Raw genomic sequence first — 25,099 nt, 5'->3', positions numbered from 1 at the left:
TCTGGGGCAGGGTATTGGGATGTAGGCTCTGGGAGGGAGTTTGGGTGCAGAAGGGGAGGGAGTTTGGGTGGGGGAGAGGGTCTAGGGTGCAGGCTCTGGGATGGAGTTTGGATGCTGGTGCAGGCTCAGGGCTGGGGCAGAGGGTGGGGGTGCAGGAGGAGGGGGTGGGGTTGCAGGCTCTGGGAGGGAGTTTGGAGGCTGGGGGTGTGTGGGGAGGGGCTGCAGGCTCTGGGAGGGAGTTTGGGGGTGGGAGGAGGTGTGTGGGAAGGGGGAGGGGGTGCAGGCTCTGGGAGGGAGTTTGGGGGCTGGGGGTATGGGGAAGAGGTGCAGGTTCTGGGAGGGAGTTTGGGGGCAGGAGGGGGTGTGTGGGAAGGGGGAGGGGGTGCAGGCTCTAGGAGGGGGTCGGGTGCAGCGCTTACCTGGGACTCTGGGCGGGCTGGGGGGCCTCCGTGCGCTGCTGCCCCCAGGAATCACCCCCGCAGCTTCTTATTGGCTGCAGGGGCGCTTGGAGAAGGGGCAGCGTGTGGAAGCATAGCCCTGCCCCAAGGCCACAGGGAGGGGCTGGCAGCCCCTGGAGCGAGCAGGCAGATGCCGCTCAGCTCCACTGTGCTGCCAGGCCCTGGGTGGGGGGGAGCGCCTGGGGGAAGCAGGTGGGGCCAAGGGAGAGACCTGGCTCCAAAACTGCTGGAGCCCCGTGGGCCACATTGGGGAGGTTTGAGACCCCTGCCTTAGCCATCTAATGAGGTACTTATTCAAAAGACTTCTCACAAGCCAGGGACAGTTTATTGCACAGTGGCCACAACTTTACCAAATAAACAATATTGTAAACAAATGGAAGGAATTAAGGTATTCTTTGCAGCAAAGGGTAGCTGATGTCCAGGACACCCTTTGTCCTGACTAGGAGAACCCAAAGTCAGAAGAAACTACCCAGCTAGAGATACCATCCAGTCTACCCATGTTTGGACAAATGGTTTGGACCGCAAGCCATACTCCGCTCCCATAGAGTAGAGCCAGGGCCGGCTCCAGGCACCAACTGAGCAAGCTGGTGCTTGTGGCGGCAGATTGTTGGAGGCGGCATTCTGCCCAATCCTAGGACAGCACGGCCGCTTTTTGTTTGTTTGTTTGTTCTTGTTCTACTCCGGCCGCCCTGTAGGGGGCAGCGGCGCGGAGGACTGGGCAGTCCTCTTCCTTCCTCCCCGCCGACCAGAGCAGAGCCCTCGCGGCAGGAGGCGACGCAGCGGGGGGGCCGCGTGGCAGCACCCCTGCTGTAGCCCTGGCTGCCCCCTTCTCTCTCTCTTCCGCCCGCTCCCTCCCCTTCCCCCCTCCAGCCGGTCCCCCTACACCCGTGCTCTGGCTGCGCCTCAGGTTTTTGTTTTGTTTTTTGCTTTGCCGTTCTGGCCGCCCCGTGTTTTGTCTTGGGGCGGCCAAAAAGCCAGAGCTGCCACTGAGACAGACTAAGGCAGCCTCTGCTTGTGAGTGTTTCCATCCTAGCTATACAGTGAATACCACAATTCTGGTATATATCCCTCTTTATCTCCCTCTCATCCTGGCCTAAATAACCAAATAATTTTTTCCCCTGCAAAGATGATGTCCACCCCAAACTTGTATATTACAGTATGTGAGAGAACCACACACAAATATGACTTGACCTAAAAAAAGCCCCAAAAGCCCACAGTGATCAACAGAACGACAACATTAAATCAGCAATTAAATGCCAAGGCAGTCTCCAGAAGATAAAAGACCAAATGCTTGCCCTAAGTTATGCCCCACAATGCATATGTGGGTGGCAAAATCAGCAAGAGGAGTGTGTGAATGGCCCTATGTTTCACCCCAGCTTAACCTAAACAGGGGGCAGGTCCCTCCCTCCGTGACAGTAAAAGCACTCCTTAGAGTCAGAGGAGCAATTCATGTAACAGATTTAGGGCCTGATTCTGTAGCTTCTTCATGCACACAACAACCTTTGACTTCCCCAAAAGTGGTGTACCCAGTGTGGCTAAAAAATTAGCCTTTATTTATCTTCAAAATACTAGTGTGACTTTTCCATTCTGTTCTCCAGGTGGTTAGATGAACGACATACACAATCTCATTCCATCCCAGCTTTATTCAGACCATCTCCTCTTGAGAGGATTAAAACTAATGTTTCAAACCCTGCATATGCTATTGAACCTGGTCAGACGGAGAGCTCTCTACACATGGGATATACTGCATTAGAAATAAAGAGCAAAATGTTGGCGCTGGAGAAAGCAGATATGTGTATCTACAACCCTTTGTTTGGGTCGGATCTTCAGTATACCAACAGGGTAAGAGTTTTGTAGTATGAACTACATTTTAGTTGTGAAAGGGATTTGATAATCATGTATTGAACTTTAACATAGGTTTTCTCAGTCCAATGCTTGTGGCCAGATTTGATTTTCAAATGTGCGAATTTGAAAATCTGTCCCCTTAATAGCAACAAGTTACAGTAACTCCTCACTTAAAGTCATCACTGTTAACGTTGTTTCATTTCTAATCAATTAGGGAACATGCTCGTTCAAAGTTGCGCAATGCTCCCTTATAACATTGTTTGGCAGCCGCCTGCTTTGTCCACTGCTTGCAGAAAGAGCAGCCCTTTGCAGCTAGCTGGTGGGGGCTTGGAACCAGGGTGGACCGGCAGCCCCCTCATCAGGTCCCCAGCAGCCCCCCTATCAGCTCCCCGCGCCCCTAAGTTCCCTGTGGCAGCCGCCCAACAGGCTATCAATTGCTGGCAGTTCACTGCCATGTGCTGCTCCTGCCCTCTGCCTTGGAGCTGCTCCCCGGAGCCTCCTGCTTGCTGGGGGGGAGGGGGGAGAAGACGGGGCTAATATCAGGGTGTCCCCCTCCGGCCTGCTCCTGCCACCTGCTTACCCCATTTCCATAGAGCACGGGGGAGATACGACAGGGCTCAGGACGGAGGGATCTTGCAGGCAGCAGCTGCTGTCTCAACTTGCTGATCTAAAAAGGCAATGTTCTTAGAGTGGGTCAGCGTACTTAAAGGGGCAATGCACATCTCTCTCTTTAGCAGTTAAGGCATTCCCTAGGAAATATTCTACCCTCTGACTCCACCCACCTCAACCAAGCTTCACAATCATCATTGCTGTGTACGGTATTAAATTGTTTGTTTAAAACTTATACTGTGTATACATATATATATAGCATACTCTTTTGTCTGGTGAAAAAAATTTCTCTGGAACCTAACCAACCACCCCCCTCCATTTACATTAATTCTTATGGGGAAATTGGATTCGCTTAACATCGTTTCGCTTAAAGTCTCCTTTTTCAGGGACATAACTACAATGCTAAGCGAGGAGTTACTGTACTATGTTTACATTGGTTCCACAGAACGTACAAGTAATTCCAATTGGTTTGTTGAAGTCTCAATGAAAAGGTTTTCAGACTTTTTTTTTTTATTTTTTTATTTTTTTTATTTTTTAATATTATGTTGTCTTCCTAGGTTGATAAAGTGGTTATAAATCCATACTTTGGTCTTGGAGCTCCAGACTATTCAAAGATTCAGATTCCAAAACGAGAAAAGTGGCAACGCAGCATGAGCAGTGTCACGGAAGACAAGTACTGTTACACTTATATAATTATGTTTTATATTATTTATTCATATTACAGTAGTGTCTAAGGCCCCATTCAGGGAGCAGGGCCCCATTGCTCTAGGGACTGCACAAAGACTTATATAAAAAGTAGTCCCCAAACTGTTTGCAGCACAACACAACAGATTGGTGAAACAAACAAATGTAAGGTGGAGTGGGGGGGACAGTTGGAGGACGAGGCAACACTAAAATGCATGTTTCTTAGCATGATGAATATTAGTCATGGCTGGCCATCTGTCTACCTAAGTTCTAATTGTATAAACATTGACGCACTTTAGCTGCTTGTGCTTTGTGCACATCATTAGATGCCCATAAGTTGTCATTTTTATATTTCTTTATGTTTGATTGTTGAAATATAAGTGAGTTGCATCTTTTTCATATTTTGCTTTTCATTACTAGAGAGCGCCAATGGGTAGATGATTTCCCTCTTCATCGCAGTGCTTGTGAAGGAGACTCTGAATTACTTAGTCGCCTTCTAGATGACAACTTTTCAGTCAACCAGTTAGACAGTGACCATTGGGCACCTATCCATTATGCGTGCTGGTGAGTATTTTTCTCCAAGTGAATGTATTTCTGGTATTTATGGCTGAAAACCACTAAGCACTTGTGTGGTTTAAAACAGTAATTAAATGCCAGGAAGTCCAAACTCTAGCATTTTAGTTGTCATTTGTTCTTATAGTTAATATAAAAAAAATGTTGAAAGAGAAATTAAACCTCGTGCTTCAAGGTTTAAGCTGATCTCTGACTAAAGGGTTTAGAAGGTGGAGATCTAATGGGACATTGTCCTACGGCAGCCTAATGCTAGTTTTCTTATACCTTCCTCTGAAATATTTGGTGCTGGCCCCATCAGAGAGAGTGTACTGGACTAGATGGACCATGGGTCTGATCCAGAATACCAATTCCTATGTAGCCCAAAATTTAGATTTTATTAAAACAATTACAGACCCTCAGACCAATAGAAATGTGTCAATATTTAATTCAATCTTTAAATTAATCATTCTTCTGCAAATATTACAGTACTGAGAATTTGAAAGTGAAACTGACATATGAACAAATGTGAAACTGACTTCATTGATTTTTGTCTATGCTGAGACAAATGCAGAAAGTTAACCACATAAATGATGCAAAATAAACTGGATTTTTAAAAATTTTTGATTTTAATGTCATGCGTGGGAACCCTTAAATAAAATGTGGTATAGAAGTGAAGAGCATTATTATTAAACAATGGCTTGATTATTCCATTTTGAAAGTACACAGAGAGCAAGAACTTTAAATAACATGTTCTTTTATTTTTGTTATTTCAGTATTTACTTCTGGTTCTATGCAGTGTTTCTACAGCATGTCTTATAGTTGTAACCTGGCCACTATAGATAACATTACATCAGAAGTTTCATTATAACCCTTCTTTTCACATGATCCTTACATTCTGAAAATACATCCTTTGGATAATTATCCTTACGTGTTTTCTTAGCCCAGAGGTAAAATTTTATGGAAAATGAGGAAACATTCTTCAGCTGTTATTTGAATTATTGAAGAGTGAAAGAAATTAAACTTCTTTTAAAGCATTATAAAATATTTTTAGCTCTCAAAAAATTTAAATGGCTCAAATCCACTTCCCACCAAACTACACATGTAAATAGCCTTTACTGAGGAGTAGGTTTATCCAGAAAAGAAGAATTCTGCTCTGCATTCCTGTAGTCTGAACTAAAATTGTTCACAAGACAGCTCAGCATCCTAGAAATATAGGGCTAGAAAGGACCTCAACCCTTCCTGTGCTGAGGCAGGACCCAAGTATACCTAGACCGTCCCTGACTGGTGTCTTGTCTTAAAAATCTCCAATGACAGGGATTCCATGACCTCATTTGGAAGTCTATTGCAGTACTTAACTATCATTATAGTTAGAAAGTTTTTCCTAATATATAATCTAAATTTCCTTTGCTGCAAACTAAATTGACGTCTTTTTGTCCTACCTTCAGTGGTGATGGAGAACAATTGATCACTGTTCTCTTTGTAACATCCCTTAATATGTTTGAAGACGGAGTAGAGCAGAGCAGTTATCTCCCACATCATGCTTCTGGCACTCCTACTAATACATCCCAGAATGATATTTTTCTTTTTTTGGCTCATATTAGATTTGTGATCCACTGTAATCCCCAGATCCTTTTCTGCAATACTACTGCTTAATCAGTTATTCCCCATTTTGTAGTTGTGCATTTGGTATTTCCTTCCTCAGTGTAGTAATTTGCATTTGTCTTCATTAAATTTCATCTTGTTAATTTCAGACCAATTCTCCCATTTATCAAGATCATTTTGAGTTCTAATCTGTCCTCCAAAGTGTTTGCAACCCCCACCCAGCATGGTGTGTGTTCTGCAAATTTTATAAGCATAGTCTCCACTCGATTATTCAAGTAATTTAATGAAAATATTGAATAGTATTGGACCCACGACAGACTCCTACGGGATCCCATTAGAAATATCCTCACAGTTTGAGAGCAAATAATTGATAAGTACTCTTTGAGTACGATTTTTGAGCCAGTTGTACACCCACATTATAGTAATTGCATCCAGACCACATTTCCCTATTCTAAATATGCCATATGTCCTAAAACATTCAGGAATATCTCTGAAAGCATCTGAAATAGGTTTTTAAAAAAAATCTTGTTGTGTTCATTGTTGTGGCCATTCTGCTTTTAATCTCTCTTGTAGGTATGGAAAAGTTGAAGCCACTCGAATGTTGCTGGAGAAAGGGAAATGTAATCCAAACCTACTGAATGGACAACTTAGCTCTCCTCTTCATTTTGCTGCTGGAGGAGGACATGTTGAAATTGTGAAAATTCTTCTAAACCATCTGGAAATTGACAGAGTAAGATACCTTTGTAACTGGAATGATTTTTACCTACAGTTGCAGCACACACTTACAATATCTCTCATATATTATATGTCTCCAGTTCCCAAGGTAAAAACAAATAAATGCAGTTTAGTTCTTAATTGTCTCTTAAATTAAATTTGAAAGGACATACATTTTAAACTCCCAAATTCCAGTTGTACAATTATCATAGGAAACTCCATCTTAAAACTTAATCTGCCCAAACATACAGACTGATTTATATTTGCCCCCTTTGTCAACTGTACTTTAACTGGATTTTACTAGAGATTTTAGTCTAAACTCTCACTATCTTTTGTAAAATTCCTGTTAATTATGAAGAAGTAAATTCCTCAGTCTCTGGGTTTTGCTTGAATTGCACATTTCTATTATTTATCTAGTTAAAAGTCTTTTTTTTATTATTATTATTGCTATCGAATCGATAGGCTCCAATCAGGGCTAGGCTGCATTGTTCTAGGTGCTCTGTAGACACATAGAAAGAGACAGTGCCTGGCCCTATAAGAGCTTATAGTAAAAAAAAAAAAAAAAAAAAAAAAAAAAAAAAAAAAAACAAGAAAAAGATAAAGAGGAGCAGAGCAGGATATGTCCAAGTACAAGCGAAGTGGTCACACTTATAAGAGATGTGTGGTGTTAGTTCCTCTCTTTTCTGCAGCATACAAAGGTTAGAAAGAGGGAAGCAATCAAATTCTGCACCATTTTTGTATACATTTGTTGTATATACATACTGGGTCCAATAACAAATGCACATAGTGTGATGAAAATGTACAGATGGAAAATACATTAAAGGACTGAAGTTATAACCCCATCAAGTGGGGCAGTAGTTTTGGTTGTTAGTTATATTACATTTAATTTACTGATAATAAGTAAGTTGTATATAAAAGGAAGTATTTCTTCACACAATGCAGTCAACCTGTGGAACTCCTTGCCAGAGGATGTTGTGAAGGCCAAGACCATAACAGGGTTCAAAAAAGAACTAAATAAATTCATGGAGGATAGGTCCATCAATGGCTATTAGCCAGGATGGGCAGGAATGGTGTCCCTAGCTTCTGTTTGCCAGAAGCTGGGAATGAGCGACGGGATGGATCACTTGATGATTACCTGTTCTGTTCATTCCCTCTGGGGCACCTGGCACTGTCCACTGTCAGAAAACAGGATACTGGACTAGATGGATCTTTGGTCTGACTCAGTAGAGCCATTCTTCTGTATGGGAACTTCAAACCCCCCTCTCCACCACCAGCACAACCACAGAAGATATGTGACTATGCATTTTACTCTATATGTAGAATATATGTCAGAATGCACAGTAGCACAAAATTAAAATACTAAAATGCTATTTTAAATGGAGTCAAATTGGTGCTTATGTAATAAATGACTGACAGCGCTGACTAGAATAAGATTTAGTGTAAGCAAGTTCTATGCAAGGTTTTTCAAACAACTCTGCCAACACACCTCAGTCTTGGCCTGCAAACACACCTGCTCTTCTTATCCCAGTGATTTCCTGTGGAGAGGCTGCCAGAAACAGATAAAATAAACAGAGAAGTACAATTAATGAAAAGGATTTAAACAATCAAACTTCTGAACTCTATGAACAAGGGAGGTTTTTAATTAACATTATTGAAAATCCCAGATATTTTAGTTATCTTCAAAACTTGTTAACATTTACCTTTCTAGATTGAAAACTATATTTATGCCAGGCTTTCTGTTCATATTTGTAGCACATTACTGATCAACAAGGAAGATCCCCATTGAATGTCTGCGAAGAGAGCAAACAAAATGATTGGGAAGAAACAGCAAAACTGCTGAAGGAAGCCATAAATAAACCTGTATGTGTTTACCTTTTAAACAGTTTAGTAGTCATATTTGAAAGTCTTAGAAAATGTATACAGAGTGGAAAACCAAGACATGTGGTAGGTCCACATATAGCAATGACAGTCTACAGGACACGTACTCTGCATGTATTTAGATTTTTGGTGTGAAATGAACATTTGTCATTTTAAATGTTTGTATCTTGTATCTATGGCTCTACAGCTGTGTGCAAGATTTTAAAATGTAATATTTTGATTTCTGGAAGTATAAAATAGCACAAATTCTACTGCCACTACTGATCATTCTACCACTGTTTGCTTTTGTATGTATACCAGCATTTTATATATTGATACAGTCTGCCGATATGTTGTTTTTAAGCACATTTTCATTTGACTTTCAGTGTTACTGAAGAAGGAACTGATCCCTCTCATTTTGCCTTATAAAGCAGTTGTTCTAAGCTCTGAGCATAAGAGATGTTATTGCCTTCTAATATAATCAAATTAATATAGTAAAACTTTAAGTATTTGGTAATTGAAGTTACTACAGTAGAAGTGGGAGCAAGTGCTATAGTTAAGATTGCAAATGTTTTCGATTCTAACCTCATTTTCAGGCAATCATAATATTCCAAGACATTCACCTTTCTGGCTAAAAGTTTCCAGGCTTGGTCTCTGAATTTTTTTGGGAAAGGCTGAGCAGAGAGGAGATGGGGAAATACACTGCTATTATAATAATTTTTGCAACTTTTTTTTAAACCGCTAAATCATTGAAACAACTGGAGATAAGAAGTTTAAGCTCTCAGTTCAGCTTGGTACTTAAGCACATGAGTAGTCCCATTGACTTAAGTGGGATTATTTATGGTATACGTAAAAGTTAGTCACGTGCTTAAAGCATGGCTGTAGTGAGACTTGTTCTGCACCCACAATCCAATGAAGTTAATGGGAGTTTTGAGTAAAAATTAGTAGTAGTAGTAGTGCCTAAAGATCTCAAGTAGATTGGGGATCACCTTGTGCTAGGAGCTGTACAAACATATAATAAATTTAAGGCCTTTGCCCCCAAAGAGTTTATGGCCTAAAAGATAAGACTTAAAGGATAAGTGAAACAAATTAGAGGGATGGAGGGAGGAAAAGGTAACAATAAGATGTTTTAATATAAACTAGTTGTGTGCATAATTCATAGTCAATCAGTAGTAGTAATCACATAATGCATGTGGCAGGATATACGTAGGCACTTAGTCCCAGATTTTTAAAGGTATTTATGCATTGTTCTGCTCAGCATTGCAACACCTAAATACCTTTAAAATCTGCACCTTAGCTACTATGGTAATGGGCATGGTATAGAAATGTAGAGAGAGACAATGCTATATGGGTCTCAGAGGCCTCACAGATCTGTGAAGAGTGTTCTGATCCAAGATAAATATAAAAGAATTCTGCAAAATTATTTTTCTCAAAATGTAAATGCTTCTAAATTAGATTAAAAATTGATGTTTGTGGAAATGAAAGCAATAGAAGAGTGGGATTTTAACTTATGATTAATTTGTCTCCCATTTTTTAAATGATATTTTTATATATTTTTGCCATAGTATGAAAAGGTACGGATTTATCGAATGGATGGGTCATATCGTTCTGTTGAGTTGAAACATGGAAACAATACTACTGTACAGCAGATAATGGAAGGAATGCGTCTGTCTCAAGAAACACAGCAGTACTTCACTATTTGGATTTGTTCTGAGAACCTTAGTAAGTAGTTATTGTTTTGGATTTTGTTTTTTTACATTTATTTTTGTAAATGTCTTGCTAGAGTAATAAAGGACACAAGCAAGACTGGTACACCAAACAATAATCTTGCCAGCTTTCTTTAGTCATACACATTGTCCTGTCATTTTCTGCATTGCTGAGTCATTCTTGAGACCTTTAAAAAACTTATGATAATTTTGCTCACTGTAGTGCAGAGAGGCAATTGCAAAAAACCTAGACATGACTAGATTGATAAAGAGTTGGCTGTTAGTTAGACGAGACTTTGGAGCTGAGCAGGGTTGAGTTTTGGGGGTTTGCTGGGTTTTTTTTAACACCTAGAACAAAATTTCTTTAAAAACACACTTTTTTCAGTAGCTTAGATTTGGTGCCTGTCATGTATGTTTTTTAAAATAGTGGTTCTCATTGGAAAGAAGGGAAAAGATTGTGCACCATGAAATATCTTACAGTTCTATAATACCATCTGTGAGAAAATCATCTTGAATGCCTTCTAGAACTTTAAACCATTGAGATCAGTGGAGCTGCTGCAGTAGTCTGCCTGGCCACCCTCCACAAAGAGAACTAGATATAGATGCCTGAAGAGACAGGGATTGCTCAAACCACTGAACTTTGGCCTGCTGAACCCAGGGTTGTGAGTTCAATCCTTGAGGGGGCCACTTAAGGGTCTGGGGCAAAAATCAGTACTTGGTCCTGCTAGTGAAGGCAGGGGGCTGGACTAAATGACCTTTCAAGGTCCCTTCCAGCTCTGAGATACGAATATATTATATTATTATTATAACACAGGACTTCTGTGGGAGCTGCTGGATGCCTAGCGCTTTTGACAATCATGTCACTTATTAAGGTGCTTAAGTATGGACTTTGCAGCCTGGTTTTAGGCATCCACTCTTAAAATCTTTGCCTGCAAATATAGGGCTAAATCCTTCAAACCTTGCTCACATAAATGAGCCATACTCATATATGCAACTTATTCAACTTCAGTGGAATTATTCATGAGAGTAATAATTAAAGGACTGGACTTATGTTATCTATGCATATGTTGCATTAATTATTTGAGATCATAAAGAGTTTGTAATTTTTAAAGCATTCTAGTTTAGCCCTGTAAGCCAGTGGGCCATCTCACCATGCATCAAAAGAACTCTCAACTGCCACAGGACTTCAATACTTTTTTTTTTTTTCCAGACACTAAATTTTTTATTTCTCTCAAATAAAACAACTTAACTTAATTTCCAGATGTAAATCATGTCCTTTCCCCTGGCCCGTGGACTCTTGTAGGAGCTATTATTTCCTGCAGCTCTCACTTCTCAGGTCCTCTGCCTGGGTGTTAATTCAAGTCTGTGTGCTCCCTTCTGCAAGGAGGAAAGCTGCCGCAGAGTTGCACTCCTAGAATATCTGCTTGGGAGCTAAGGAGAGCCCGTCTTGATACCTGAAATCATGCTGCCCTTTGCATCCCAGCAGGACTGGCACTTAGTTTCAGTCTTCTATTATATGATCCCTGGACTTTATTCCCATCACTGGGAAGGTGAGCTGAGGCTGGCACAGAGTGCAGCTGAGCCCCATCCCCCTTAAAGGGCTTCCTCACCCTGTGACAGTCCTTAGTACATACTTTATTTCCTGATTCTAGCGTTATGTATTATGAGATACTTTTTATGACTATTTAGTCTGCTTAAATGTGTACTAAGGTAAATTTGATTACCTCAACTTATTTCATATGTATAATAAATTCATGTAGTCAATGTTGCACTAATCTTTTTTAAAAAAATTATACAAGTTCTCAGCTATATTTAGCACAGGAAGCATCCTTATTCCTATTGCTAGCTTTTTCATACAATTTAAGACTCCTCTTGGATTGAAGTCATATGTACAGTATATATCTTTGTAATTCTTTTTCTTTAGCAACATTCATGCCATCTCTTTCCAACCAGATTTCAAAAAGATAGGTAGAAACATGCATAAGCTGTAGTCAGTCATCATTACGCCTACCTGTCAGAAAAGGTTGTAAACAGCATTACTGTGACAAGGTTGCTATGGGGCTCATTTGTAATGCCAATTAAATGTGAGAAACTATCATTATGATTTCAACTGCTTCAGACTGGGTTAGATTCACTGCTTGTGGTAGTGTAAGAAAAAAAGCTGTGCATTAAGAATTCAATACTTTAGTGCTGCTTTCTTCTTTTTATATCTGGAATTTAAAATATGATGAGTGTGTGTTTATAGTTGAAATTGTTTTAAATAATGCTTTTCTTTAGTTTTTCTGTCTGACCATTTTCTCCCAGTTTCACCACTGTTTCTTAACTTCCCTTTATGAACAACCAGTAGAAAACTATATGGGCCCACCAGCAGACATACAAACGCAGAGCTGCAGTCCTTGAGATGAAAGGAGCCTGGCTGAGTGATGTCTTGATGCTTGTCTCCCTTTTAGAGCAGGGCAAATAACTGATTTTATGGTTCTCTGGCATTTCTGAAAAAATGTGGGGAAAGTAGCAGTTTGGATGAAAATTCAAAAAATTTCAGCAAACTGAAACAGTCACTTGTGGGTTGAGCAAAATCTTTAGTTCAACCCAAAACATTGTGTTTCTGGGCATTATTAAAGTGTTAAATTCACAAAATAGGAGAGGAAAAGGAGGTAGTAGTGCCTCCATAATGAGCTTTAGCCCAATGATTAGGGCATTCACCTGGGATGTGAGACACCTGAGTTCAGATCCCCCCCACCTCTGCCTAAAGTGGAGAAGGGAATTGAACTTGGGTCTCCTACACTATAGGAGAGTCCCCTAGCCACTGGGCTATGGGATATTCTAATATGGGTCTCTCAGTCTTTCCTGTTGAAGCTGTTCCACTGTGCATAAATAATTAAATAGTAATTGGAGAAGGAATATGAACTTGGATTTCCCAGATGAGTCCGCTGATCACCAAACTAGAGTCGTTTCGCTCTTCCTCTCTGGCCCAGTGACTGCTTGTTTGTTTAGACCAAGTGGAACAGCTAGTTTCCAAAAATTACAAAAAAAAACCAATCACTCCGCTCTAGTGTGTGTTCCGAGTGTGTGTTCCATCTTATTTTGCCCAAAATACTGAGATGTTTTATTTGCTGTACAGGGAAATATTACTGATTTGTTAAGTTTTTGTTATCAACAAATAATCCTATGAAACATTCATAATTTTCCAAATTAGACTAAGTATTTGAATTTTCAAAAAAAAAAAAGAAGACTCCATGTAATGAACTGTATAGTACAGATTTAAACCAAGATGCTCTGTGAAAATACTTTGAGAAATCAACTTGTTTCTGCTTGCTTATTTAAGCAACTAATGGTCATCTTACGTTCGATAATGAAAATCTAACAAGAAAACTATGACAGGTTATGATGTTTTTAATTGTAGAGGGATTTGAATGTGGGAAGGACAAATCAGAAGTTGCAGCAGTGTGAGAAGATTTTAAGTGGGCAGTAGCTGTGCAGAAGTCAAAGAAGTGAGGGAGAGTTGAGTAGTGGGGAGCTAGAAGACAGGTAAGCAGTAGGGAGATCATGAGGGAAAGAAGGATAGGCAGATGGGTTGCCTGAATGTAGCTGCGGCTGTGTGCTGGTTAGCACAAGGATCTAGATCTGTAGGTCAGCCTCAATAAGAGTAGGGAAGCAGGAAAAACTGCATGGTTACAGCATGTTGGGATCATGATGCTTTACAGACCATAGAAAGGGCGCAGCCTCTATCCTGAAACAATTACAGTCTATAAAATGGCAAAAATGTTTCTAAAACAAACCGAAGATATATTTTCCTGTCAAGACCTGAGTTCTGGACTTTTATTTCTCCTAAAATAACTGCTACAATCACTAGCTAATACAATCATTAAAGCCTAGTAGTTAATGTAGTTCCTTACCCTGAATTAGACATCTGTGATTCCACAGGCACTAGCAGAAGGAACCGATTCAGAAGCAATAAGAGGAAATTATTTTAAGTGTTTTATTTGATGTGGTGTTTTGGCCCAATCCTGCAGTCCTTACCACAGCCTTTTACTTGTAGTTTTAAGGTCCACCCATATGTTTCATTACAAACTTAAATTTTTAAAGTTACTTTTTTTTTTTTTGTTAAAGAATTTCAATTCACTTTTGAGAAGCTGACCATAATTCAAGCATGCATTTACTGAATTATTGGTGTGGCCTCTGCTGTGATAAATTTGTCACCATGTTTGCGACCTTTTATATACGGTAAAAAGAAAACGGTTCTTTGTTTGAGAAAAGCGAATTCTCAGTTCTTACATTTTGGTATAGCATTCGTTTGAGCATCTATGTGCTTGATTCCCCTGTTTATTATTTTAAATGAAAAGTTGTTATTTTCCAGGCCTCCAGCTGAAGCCATATCATAAACCTTTGCAGCATGTTCGTGACTGGCCTGAAATACTCACTGAACTGACAAACTTGGATCCTCAAAGGGAAACCCCACAGCTTTTCCTGAGGAGGGATGTGAGACTTGCTTTGGAGGTTGAAAAAAAGGTCTGCATTAGAAGTGCTAATATCAAATACAGGTGCAGAAACAGAAACCTTTATCAGCCAGGAGTATGTTAATTAGAATGTCAATCCATTAGTCTGTTTTAGAACTTAAATAAATTTTGGGATCCCCTTCCCATCTGACCAATAAGAAAGGGAAAGAAGTTGCAGACTACAGGTTCAGAACCCATGACTTTAGATCATATTTAAACCTGTTAGAAAACATTAGTGGGTCTAAGAGTAACTGTCAGTTAAAGTGATTTGTTCTTCTGCCTGTGTGCATGTAGGGCCTAATCCAACTCCCACTGAAGATTAAGGAAAGAGTCCTGTTGATTTTGATAGGAGTTAGATCAAGCCTGTAATTCCCGTTAATAATTGTGGGACAGGACAATGGTAGAATAGGCCTCTGACTTTTTACAATTCTAAGGTTTATTCTCCTGTTATTTATTGAAATTGCAGAAAATCACTTACATTCCAAACAAATGTATTGTCAATAATAATAAAATAGTACTAAGCGAGCTCCTATAAACAGCAGTTTCTCATCAATGCTATTCCTCCAATAGAATAAAGACTTGTCAGAGTATACTCCTAAGCAATTGAACTTAATCACAAAACAGACAATATTGTTTATGGATTTGGAACCTTTGTTAAGCCAATCAGATTTTCCTCCAGTCCTACCCTCTTTCTAGTACCCTTACTCATTCTGAGTAATTTTCTTCTTACAAATAGTTCATTGATATCTGTGAGATTACTCTCAGAGAAAGGTGGTACTACTTGGCAAGAGTAAGGGTGGTAAAAACTGGTCATAAATAGATAGTATAGAATGAGAAAATAGATTTTTTTGTCAACAGTGTAAAATGTTTTTTGGCTTTTATGGGTTTGATGTGATTTTGATTTGGCGTAGTGTGGTATTCAGTTGTAATTTATGTATGTTAGATCAGTATGAATGTGTAATTCAGAAAATGGAAATACTTGCATATCAATATTTATGAATCATAGCATTTATTCTTCTTCTAGACCAAATAAAATACATATTTCAGTTAAACAAGATCATATCTTTGTCTCCAGTAAAAAGTTGTACTTAGTTTGTAAAAGGAAAATTACATTTAAACATTTTAATCAAAATGTTTAAAATTTATATTTTTAAACAGATTGAGGATCCACTGGCTATTCTTATCCTGTTTGATGAAGCCAGATATAATTTGCTGAAAGGCTTCTATACTTCACCTGATGCCAAACTGATCACACTGGCAAGTCTGCTGCTACAAATAGTCTATGGAAATTATGAGAGTAAGAAACACAAACAAGGTTTCCTAAAGTGAGTGAGTATTTAAACTGAGATTGTTTTGTTTTTAATATGAAATGTTTAATATAAACTGTTTCAACTATTTCCAAATAAACTGCAGGTGTGTTGTATTAACTAGAAATTAAACACTATCATTGACCTCCAGTATGTGGAGTACAGCTTCAGAACTGTGCATATTGGTCTAGCCACTTAATTTCCATATCAATAATGTGAGCTGTGCATCAAATCCACTGTGTCTGGGACTAAAAGTGTATCCCATGTGACTAGTTTGCAAAATTTAAGGGCTAGAGGACTTAGTGTTTTTCAGTGGGTATGTTATAATTTAAAAGAACAAAAATTGTAGTCAATTTTATTAATTGGTGCTAAACAGTATCACATTCTTGTAACCTTGAGCTGTGGTTTTAGTGGGGTGATGAGGCAGCTATTGTATAACCCATTATACAAGAAACTGATTTCCCATTCATATTTACTATGGAGCTTCCGATGTATACATTACCAATGGGGTGAGGGCCTGATCCTGCAAATCCTTATTCATGCGAATAGTGCTACTGAAGTGAATAAGACTACTTGCATGTGTAAGGGTTCCACACAGGAATAAGAGTTTACAGGATTAAGACCTAAGAATACCACCTTTTTGAACAAAATTGTTTAGAATATGCAAAAAAAAGAAACCCATTGCTGTATGCTATCTATACAGATTATGCAAAGAAGTTTGAATACAGGTTTTAGATGTCTTTTAAAAATCGGAAGGCAGATCCTACTGATGAAGATGCCAGAGTTTGTTCCTTGCTAAGTCAAGTGTAAAGTATAATGAGGCAGGCCAAAAAGGAATTTGAAGAGCAACTATCAAAAGACACCAAAAAAACAGCAATTTTTTTTTTTAAGTACATCAGAAACGGGAAGCCTGCTAAATAATCAGGGGGGCGACTGGACGATCAAGGTGCTACAGGAGCACTCAAGGAAAATATACAGCTGTTACGGAGAAGTTAAATGAATTCTTTGCCTCAGTCTTCATTGTAGAGGATGTGAGGGAAATTCCCAAATCTGAGCCATTCTTTTTAGGTGACAAATATGAAGAACTGTCCCAGATTGAGGTGTCAATAGAGGAGGTTTTGGAAGAAATTGATCAATTAAACAGTAATAAATCACCAGGACCAGATGGTATTCACCCAAGAGTTCTGAAGGAATTCAAATATGAAATTGTAGAATTTCTAATTGGTATGTAACCTGTTGCTTAAATAAACCTCTGTACCAACTGGCTGGTGAATAACAAATGTAACACCAATTTTTTTTTTTTTAGGCTCCAGAGGCAATCCTGGCAATTACAGGCCAGTAAGCCTAACTTAAGTACCAGATAAATTGGTTGAAATGATAGTAAAGAATAGAATAGAAATGATAGTAAAGAATAGAGACACTTAGACTCTTACCCAACATATTATGTTCATCTATCTGGCTTTTGTAAAGGGAAATCATGCCTCGCCAATCTATTAGAATTCTTTGAGAGGGTCAACAAACATTTGGACCAATGGATATAGTGTACTTGGACTTTCAGAAAGCCTTTGACAAGGACCCTCACCAATGACTTAAGCAAAGTCAGCTGTTATCAGATAAGAGGGAAGGTCAGCTCATGGATCGGTAACTGGTTAAAATATACGAACCAAAGAGTAAGAATAAAAGGTCAGTTTTCATAGTGGTCAGAGGTAAATAGCAGGGTCCCCAACGATCTGTACTGGGACTAGTGCTGTTCAACATTTTCAGAAATGATCTGGAAAAAGGAGTAAACAGTGAGGTGACAAAGTTTCCAAACAATATAAATGTACTCAAGATGGTTAGTAAAGCTGACTATGAAGAGTTACAACAGGATCTCACAAAACTAGGTGACTGGGCAACAAAATGGCAATAATTAAATAAATGAAAAGTAATGCATAAGGGAAAACATAATCCCAATTTATACATACAAAATGACCGGGTCTAAATTAGCTGTTACTACTCAAGCAAGACATCTTGGAGGCATTGTGGATAGTTCTCTGAAAACATCTGTTCAATGTGCAGCGGCAGTCAAAAAAGCTAACAATGTTAGGAACCATTATTAAGGGATAGATAATAAAACAGAAGATATCATAACATCATTATATAAACCCATGGTATACCTACACCTTGAATATTGCATGCAGTTTTGGTTGCATCTCAAAAAAGATGTATTAGAATTGAAAAATGTACAGAGGGGGCAACAAAAATGATCGTGGTGTGGAACAGCTTCCATATGAGAAGAGACTAAAAAAACTGGGACTGTTCATCTTAGAAAAGAGCCAACTAAGGGGGATATGATAGAGGTCTATAAAATCTTGAATGGTATGGAGAAAGTGAATAAGGAAGTGTTATTTACCCCTTTACATAACACAAGAAGCAGTGGTCACGCAGTGAAATTAATAGGCAGCAGATTTAAAATAAACTAAGGAAGTATTTCTTCACACAACGCATAGTCAACCTGTGGAATTCGTTGCCAGGGGATGTTACAAAGTCCAAAAGTATAACTGTGTTAAAAAAAAGAATTAGATGAGTTCATGGAGGATATGTCCATCAATGGCTATTAGCCAAAATGGTCAGGAATGCTACCTCATGCTCTTGGTGTCCTTAAACCTCTGACTGCCAGAAGTTGGGATTTGATGCCAGGGTATTGATCACTCAATACTTGCCCTGTTCTGTTCATTCCCTCTGAAGCATCTGGCCCTTGCCGTTGTTGGAAGACAGGATACTCTGCTAGGTGGACCATTGGTCTGACCCAGTATGGCCATTCATATGTTCTTGGGTGTGAGGGAAACAGGGAACATTTTTTCTGAATCTTGAGAAAACTCATTTTCACTTTACTTTGTGTTCGCTTTTTATTCTTGCAAGACAGACAGACATGATTTTTGTTTATATTTTATGTTTTGCTGTACTTGATTTAGAACAAGTGCATGTATTTAGCAAAAGATCTGTCCTTTCAAATCTGTAACTTTAATAATGTTCCCTTCCTCAATATTGGTGATTTGATAACAGTTTTTGAAATTTGGGTATCCTGTACTGTCCAAGCTTTCTTTTCATTGTTTTCAGACCATAATATTTGCAGGTGGTGAAAAAACTATTCAGGACAGAAGAACACTACATCTAAACTGATGATATTGCCTGTACTGATTGTGCATAAAAAGAAATTAAGAGCTTTCTTTTGTCAACCAAGTGACGAATGTGTACCAATGGATTTTTGCACCTATACCCTTGATTTCAGGTCATTTGTAACAACTGGAAGTTAATGAGACAAAGGGTATGTCTACACTACGGGATTAATCCAATTTTACAGAATTCGAATTTTGGAAACAGATTGTATAAAGTCGAATGTATGCGGCCACACTAAGCACATTAGTTCGGCAGTGTGCATCCATGTATCGGGCTAGCGTCGATTTCCGGAGCGTTGCACTGTGGGTAGTTATCCCATAGCTATCCCATAGTTCCCGCAGTCTCCCCCACCCATTGGAATTCTGGGTTGAGATCCCAGTGCCTGATGAGGCAAAAAACATTATCGCAGGTGGTTCTGGGTACAGCCTCACCCCTCCCTCCATGAAAGCAACGGCAGCCAACCGTTTCACGCCTTTTTTCCTGGGTGAACACAGCAGACGCCATACCACAGCAAGCATAGAGCCCGCCCAGCTCAAGACAGCAGTCATGAACATTGTAAACACCTCGCGCATTATTGTGCAGTTTATGCTGAACCAGGACCAGAAAAACGAGGCAAGGAGGAGGCGGCGACGTCAGCACGGTGACGAGAGTGATGAGGACATGGACATGGACACAGAATTCTCTCAAACCACAGGTCCTGACGCTTTGGAGATCATGTTGTTGATGGGGCAGGTTCTATCCGTGGAACGCCGATTCTGGGCCCAGGAAACAAGCACAGACTGGTGGGACAATTCCCAGTGGCTGCGAAACTTTCGCATGCGTAAGGGCACTTTCATGGAACTTTGTGACTTGCTTTCCCCTGCCCTGAAGCGCCAGAATACCAGGATGAGAGCAGCCCTCACAGTTGAGAAGCGAGTGGCAATAGCCCTGTGGAAGCTTGCAACGCCAGACAGCTACCGGTCAGTTGGGAATCAATTTGGAGTGGGCAAATCTACTGTGGGGGCTGCAGTCATGCAAGTAGCCAAAGCAATCATTGAGCTGCTGCTATGAAAGGTAGTGACTCTGGGAAATGTGCAGGTCATAATGGATGGCTTTGCTGCAATGGGATTCCCTAACTCTGGTGGGGCAATAGATGGAACCCATATCCCTATCTTGGCACCGGAGCACCAGGGTACCCAGTACATAAACCGCAAGGGTTACTTTTCAATGGTGCTGCAAGCACTGGTGGATCACAGGGAACATTTCACCAACATCAATGTGGGCTGGCCAGGAAGGGTTCATGACGCTCGCATCTTCAGGAACACTACTCTGTTTAAACGGCTGCAGCAAGGGACTTACTTCCCGGACCAGAAAATAACCATTGGGGATGTTGAATGCCTATAGTTATCCTTGGGGACCCAGCCTACCCCTTAATGCCATGGCTCATGAAGCCATACACAAGCAGCCTGGACAGGAGTCAGGAGCTATTCAACTACAGGCTGAGCAACTTCAGAATGGTGGTGGAATGTGCATTTGGCTGTTTAAAAGGTCACTGGCGCACTTTACTGACTCGCTCAGACCTCAGCCAAACCAATATCCCCATTGTTATTGCTGCTTGCTGTGTGTTCCCACAATCTCTGTGAGAGTAAGGGGGAGACATTTATGGCGGGGTGGGAGGCTGAGGCAAATCGCCTGGCTGCTGATTACGCGCAGCCAGGGCGATTAGAAGAACATACCAGGAAGCGCGGCGCATTGGAGAAGCTTTGAAAACCAGTTTCATTACTGGCCAGGCTACCGTGTGAAAGTTCTGTTTGTTTCTCGATGAAAACCCGCCCCCTTTATTGACTCATTCTCTGTAGGCAACCCACCCTCCCCCTTCGATCACAGCTTGCTTTCAAAGGAAATAAAGTCACTATAGTTTAAAAATCATGTATTCTTTATTAATTGATTATAAAAAGAGGGAGAGAACTGACAAGGTAGCCCAGGTGGGGTTTGGGAGGAGGATCGGAGGGAAGGAAAAGGCCACTAAAAAAAGGTTAAAATAATGACAGCCTTTTGCTTGGGCTGTCCACTGGGGTGGAGTGGGAGGGTGCCTGGAGCCTCCCCGCTCCCCCTCCCCCCCGCGTTCTTACACGTCTGGGTGAGGAGGCTATGGAACATGGTGAGGGGAGAGGGGGGTTATACAGGGGCTGTAGCGCCAGTCTGTGATCCTGCTGCCGTTTCTGAAGCTCCACCAGATGCCGGAGCATGTCTGTTTGCTCACGCAGCAGCCCCAGCATTGCATCCTGCCTCCTCTGATGTTCCTGCCGCCACCTCTCATCTCGAGCGTCCCTTCTGTCCTCACGTTGGTCCCTCCTGTCCTCACGTTCACTGGCATCTTTCCTATACTTTGAAACCGTGTCCTTCCACTCATTCAAATGAGCTCTTTCATTGCGGGTGGATTCCATGATTTCCGCGAACATCTCGTCTCGCGTCCTTTTTTTCCGACACCTTATCTGAGAGAGCTTTCGGGACGGAGGAGGGAGGCTTGAAAAATTTGCAACTGCTGGAGGGAGGGAAAAAAGAAGAGAATTTTTTAAAAAGATACATTTTACAGAACAATGCTTATACTCTTTCATAGTGAACAACACTATTCACATTACATAGCACATGTGATTTCTGTGCAAGGTCGCATTTTGCCTCTTAATATTGAGTGCCTGTGGCTTTGCTGCCAGAGATCACAGACGCAGGTCTGGGCAACAGAATTCGGCTTGCATGCGGCCATGGTAAGCCATTGTCTTTCGGCTTCTGCGTCCTCCTTTCCCACATACCAAGCAAAGCCCGCTGAGTGCTGCAGTTTTCCTGTTAACCTTCAGCAGCAGAAAACAAACTAACCCTCCCCCCCATCCAATTCTCTGGGATGATCGCTTTATCCCTCCCCCTACCGTGTGGCTGGTATCAGGGAAGATCCCTGCTAGCCACACGTGAAAAGCTTAGCGCCAAACTCTCCTCTCCCTCCCCCTCGCACCCCCCCCCCCGCCGCGTTTGGCTTACTACAGGGAAGGATTTCTTTTCAGCCACAGGCAAACAGCTCAGTAGGAAGGAAGGGCCACCTCTGTCCCCTTAATTAAATTCCCATATTTCAACCAGATTACCATGAGTGAGATCACTATCCTGAGGATTACACAGCGAGATAAAGAACAGATGTTGCTTGAATGCCAGAAAACACCGGGACCATTCGCTGCCAGGCTTTGTCATGCAATGATACCAGATTACTTGCTAATAGCATGGCGTGGTCAAGTGTCCTACCATGGAGGACGGAATAAGGCTGCACTGCCCAGAAACCTTCTGCAAAGGCTTTTGGAGTACCTCCAGGAGAGCTTCATGGAGATGTCCCTGGAGGATTTCCGCTCCATCCCCAGACACGTTAACAGACTTTTCCAGTAGCTTTACTGGCCGCGAATGCATCCCAAGTCCTATGGGCAAATTAATCATTAAAAAACGCTTGCTTTTAAACCATGTTTTATATTTTAAAAGGTAAACTCACCTGAGGTCCCTTCCATGGGTCATGGTCTTGGGTACTGGCTTGGGAGGGTACTTCAGTCAGGCTGAGAAAAAGATCCTGGCTGTTGGGGAGAACGGAGTGCTGTGTGCTCTCCGCAAGCTCGTCCTCTTCCTCCTCCTCCTCTTCCCTGTCCGCAGAATCCTCAGGTGTGGCTGATGAGATTACCCCCGCCTCGGAATCCACGGTCAGAGGTGGGGTAGTGGTGGCAGCCCCCGCTAGAATTGCATGCAGCTCAGCATAGAAGCGGCATGTCTGCGGCTCTGACCCGGAGCGACCATTTGCCTCCTTTGTTTTCTGATAGGCTTGTCTGAGCTCCTTGACTTTCACGCGGCACTGCTCTGAGTCCCTATTGTGGCCTCTCTCCATCATATCCGTGGAGATTTTTTCAAAAGTTTTGGCATTTCGTCTTTTCGAACAAAGTTCTGCTAGCACTGAATCCTCTCCCCATATAGCGATCAGATCCAGTACCTCCCGTACGGTCCATGCTGGTGCTCTTTTTCGATTATCGGCCTGCATGGTTATCTGTGCTGATGAGCTCTCTGTGGTTACCTGTGCTCTCCTGTGCTGGGCAAACAGGAAATGAAATTCAAATGTTCGTGGGGCTTTTCCTGTCTACCTGGCCAGTGCATCAGAGTTCAGATTGCTGTCCAGAGCGGTCACAATGGTGCACTGTGGGATAGCTCCCGGAGGCCAATACCATTGAATTGCGGCCACACTAACCCTAATTCGAAATGACAATATCGATTTTGGCGCTACTCCACTCATCGGGGAGGAGTACAGAAATCGATTTTAAGAGCCCTTTATTTCGAAATAAATGGCTTCGTTGTGTGGACGGGTGCAGGGTTAATTCGATTTAACGCTGCTAAATTCGAATTAAACTCATAGTGTAGACCAGGCCAGATTCTCAGCTGTGCTGAGTTTACACTTGATGCAACTGAGAAAAATGGGGAGGGAAAAAGCTCAATTTAGAGCTACGAATGGGAACCACTGTACTGGGCTAGGATCAGGCAGAGCATCATGCGCTCCATCCCACTCCTAGAATCCCTCACCCCTGCACCACCCACAGTGCAGGGTAGTTAGAAACAGGCAGTGTAGCGTCAACTACACTGGTTGTACACAAGCTAAGGATTCCACTTGGTCAGTGGGAAATCTTGGCTGCCCCTTTAGGAAAGCTTTTCAGCTGCTGAGATGACAATAGAGCAGCTTGAATTGGGGCTGACAGTCTATTCCAATATTTGATACTTAAAGATATTAGTATTGCCATGCTGGAAGACACTGCCTTGTGTCCAGTACTTTGCTCAGTGATGGAAAACTAGGTAATATTTTGGCTTTTTTCTTTTTAGTGAAGAAAATCTTAAATCCATAGTACCCATCACCAAACTAAAAAGTAAGGCTCCTCACTGGACAAATAGGATACTTCATGAATACAAGGTAAGAACATTAACAGTATCCCCCAGGTCCTGGAAATCCTGTCTTAAAATCTTTAGTTATTTTTCTATTACTGTTCTGCATTATAACAATAGTAATATACAAAGCCAGAAATGTAGGAAGGCTAAAAATTGATAGTGAATCATTCTTCTTACTGATTCAGTAGTCCATTTTTTTTTTATATTCAAGTAAAATATACTGTACCTTGAAACAACATATCTTAGTACTGAGCTGTCTGAACATTTTTTCTGATTATAAAATTAAAAGTTGATTTGTTTGTCAGTAAATTGTGTCACTGAAGTCATAATCTGTTTTTTTACTTTGATGCCAGCCAGCTAACTGTGTTTAAGGGGCACTGTCAATTTAGTTTAGGCATAAAGTATAAGTCAAAAGAGTGTAAGTTTGTGAAACCTAATAGAAATGTTTTCAACGCTTTAAAAAAAAAAAACCGTTCTGAATTTCTGACAAATTGAGACTGTTTGTCATGGGCTCATCTGAACGAGGGCACATCTCATGAAGTGAGTTCCTTTTAATTTTACCAAAGTCAATTGATAGCTAACTCAAGATGGCCATCTGGGCTTTAAATTACACAAAGTAAAACAAACTAGTCTTTTGCTGACTCAATCAAAAGGTGTAGTCAGAGTTAGGTCCCTGATCAGGCCGAGCTTTTGAATTAAGAGAGGGGAGATCATTCCTCCTTTTTTTCCTAGGTTCACCCAGAACTGCACCTTAGAGGAAATGGCCAGTCCTTTTTTCCTTCCCTGATGGGCCCTGATTGGATTCTACCTGCTCCCAGCCCTTCTCACTGCTGGAGGACCAATTCATAGATTCTAGGACTGGAAGGGACCTCGAGAGGTCATCGAGTCCAGTCCCCTGCCCTCATGGCAGGACCAAATACTGTCTTCTAGACCATCCTGGATAGACATTTATCTAACCTACTCTTAAATATCTCCAGAGATGGAGATTCCACAACCTCCCTAGGCAGTTTATTCCAGTGTTTAACCACCCTGACAATTAGGAACTTTTTCCTAATGTCCAACCTAAACCTCCCTTGCTGCAGTTTAAGCCCATTGCTTCTTGTTCTGTCCTTAGAGGCTAAGGTGAACAAATTTTCCCCCTCCTCTTTATGACACCCTTTTAGATACCTGAAAACTGCTAT

The 25,099-nt window shown here is 41.1% G+C and overlaps 1 protein-coding gene across 3 annotated transcripts in view; it reads left to right on the top strand.

Moving 5' to 3' along the window:
* Positions 1-25,099, top strand: part of KRIT1 (KRIT1 ankyrin repeat containing) — a 53,351-nt gene that overhangs the window by 22,529 nt on the left and 5,723 nt on the right. For all 3 annotated transcript variants that reach the window (XM_034760427.1, XM_034760426.1, XM_034760428.1), the window contains 9 exons: positions 2,057-2,300; positions 3,470-3,585; positions 4,017-4,160; positions 6,324-6,480; positions 8,217-8,324; positions 9,887-10,043; positions 14,385-14,536; positions 15,682-15,848; positions 23,856-23,943. In XM_034760427.1, coding sequence (XP_034616318.1) covers positions 2,057-2,300; positions 3,470-3,585; positions 4,017-4,160; positions 6,324-6,480; positions 8,217-8,324; positions 9,887-10,043; positions 14,385-14,536; positions 15,682-15,848; positions 23,856-23,943 — 1,333 coding nt within the window. The remainder of the gene's footprint in view (positions 1-2,056; positions 2,301-3,469; positions 3,586-4,016; positions 4,161-6,323; positions 6,481-8,216; positions 8,325-9,886; positions 10,044-14,384; positions 14,537-15,681; positions 15,849-23,855; positions 23,944-25,099) is intronic.

Source organism: Trachemys scripta, chromosome 2 (assembly GCF_013100865.1).
Source record: "Trachemys scripta elegans isolate TJP31775 chromosome 2, CAS_Tse_1.0, whole genome shotgun sequence".
Classification (NCBI taxonomy): Eukaryota; Metazoa; Chordata; order Testudines; family Emydidae; genus Trachemys; species Trachemys scripta.
The sequence above is the reverse complement of the archived record's forward strand: the minus strand, read 5'-3'. Positions and strand labels throughout refer to the sequence as shown.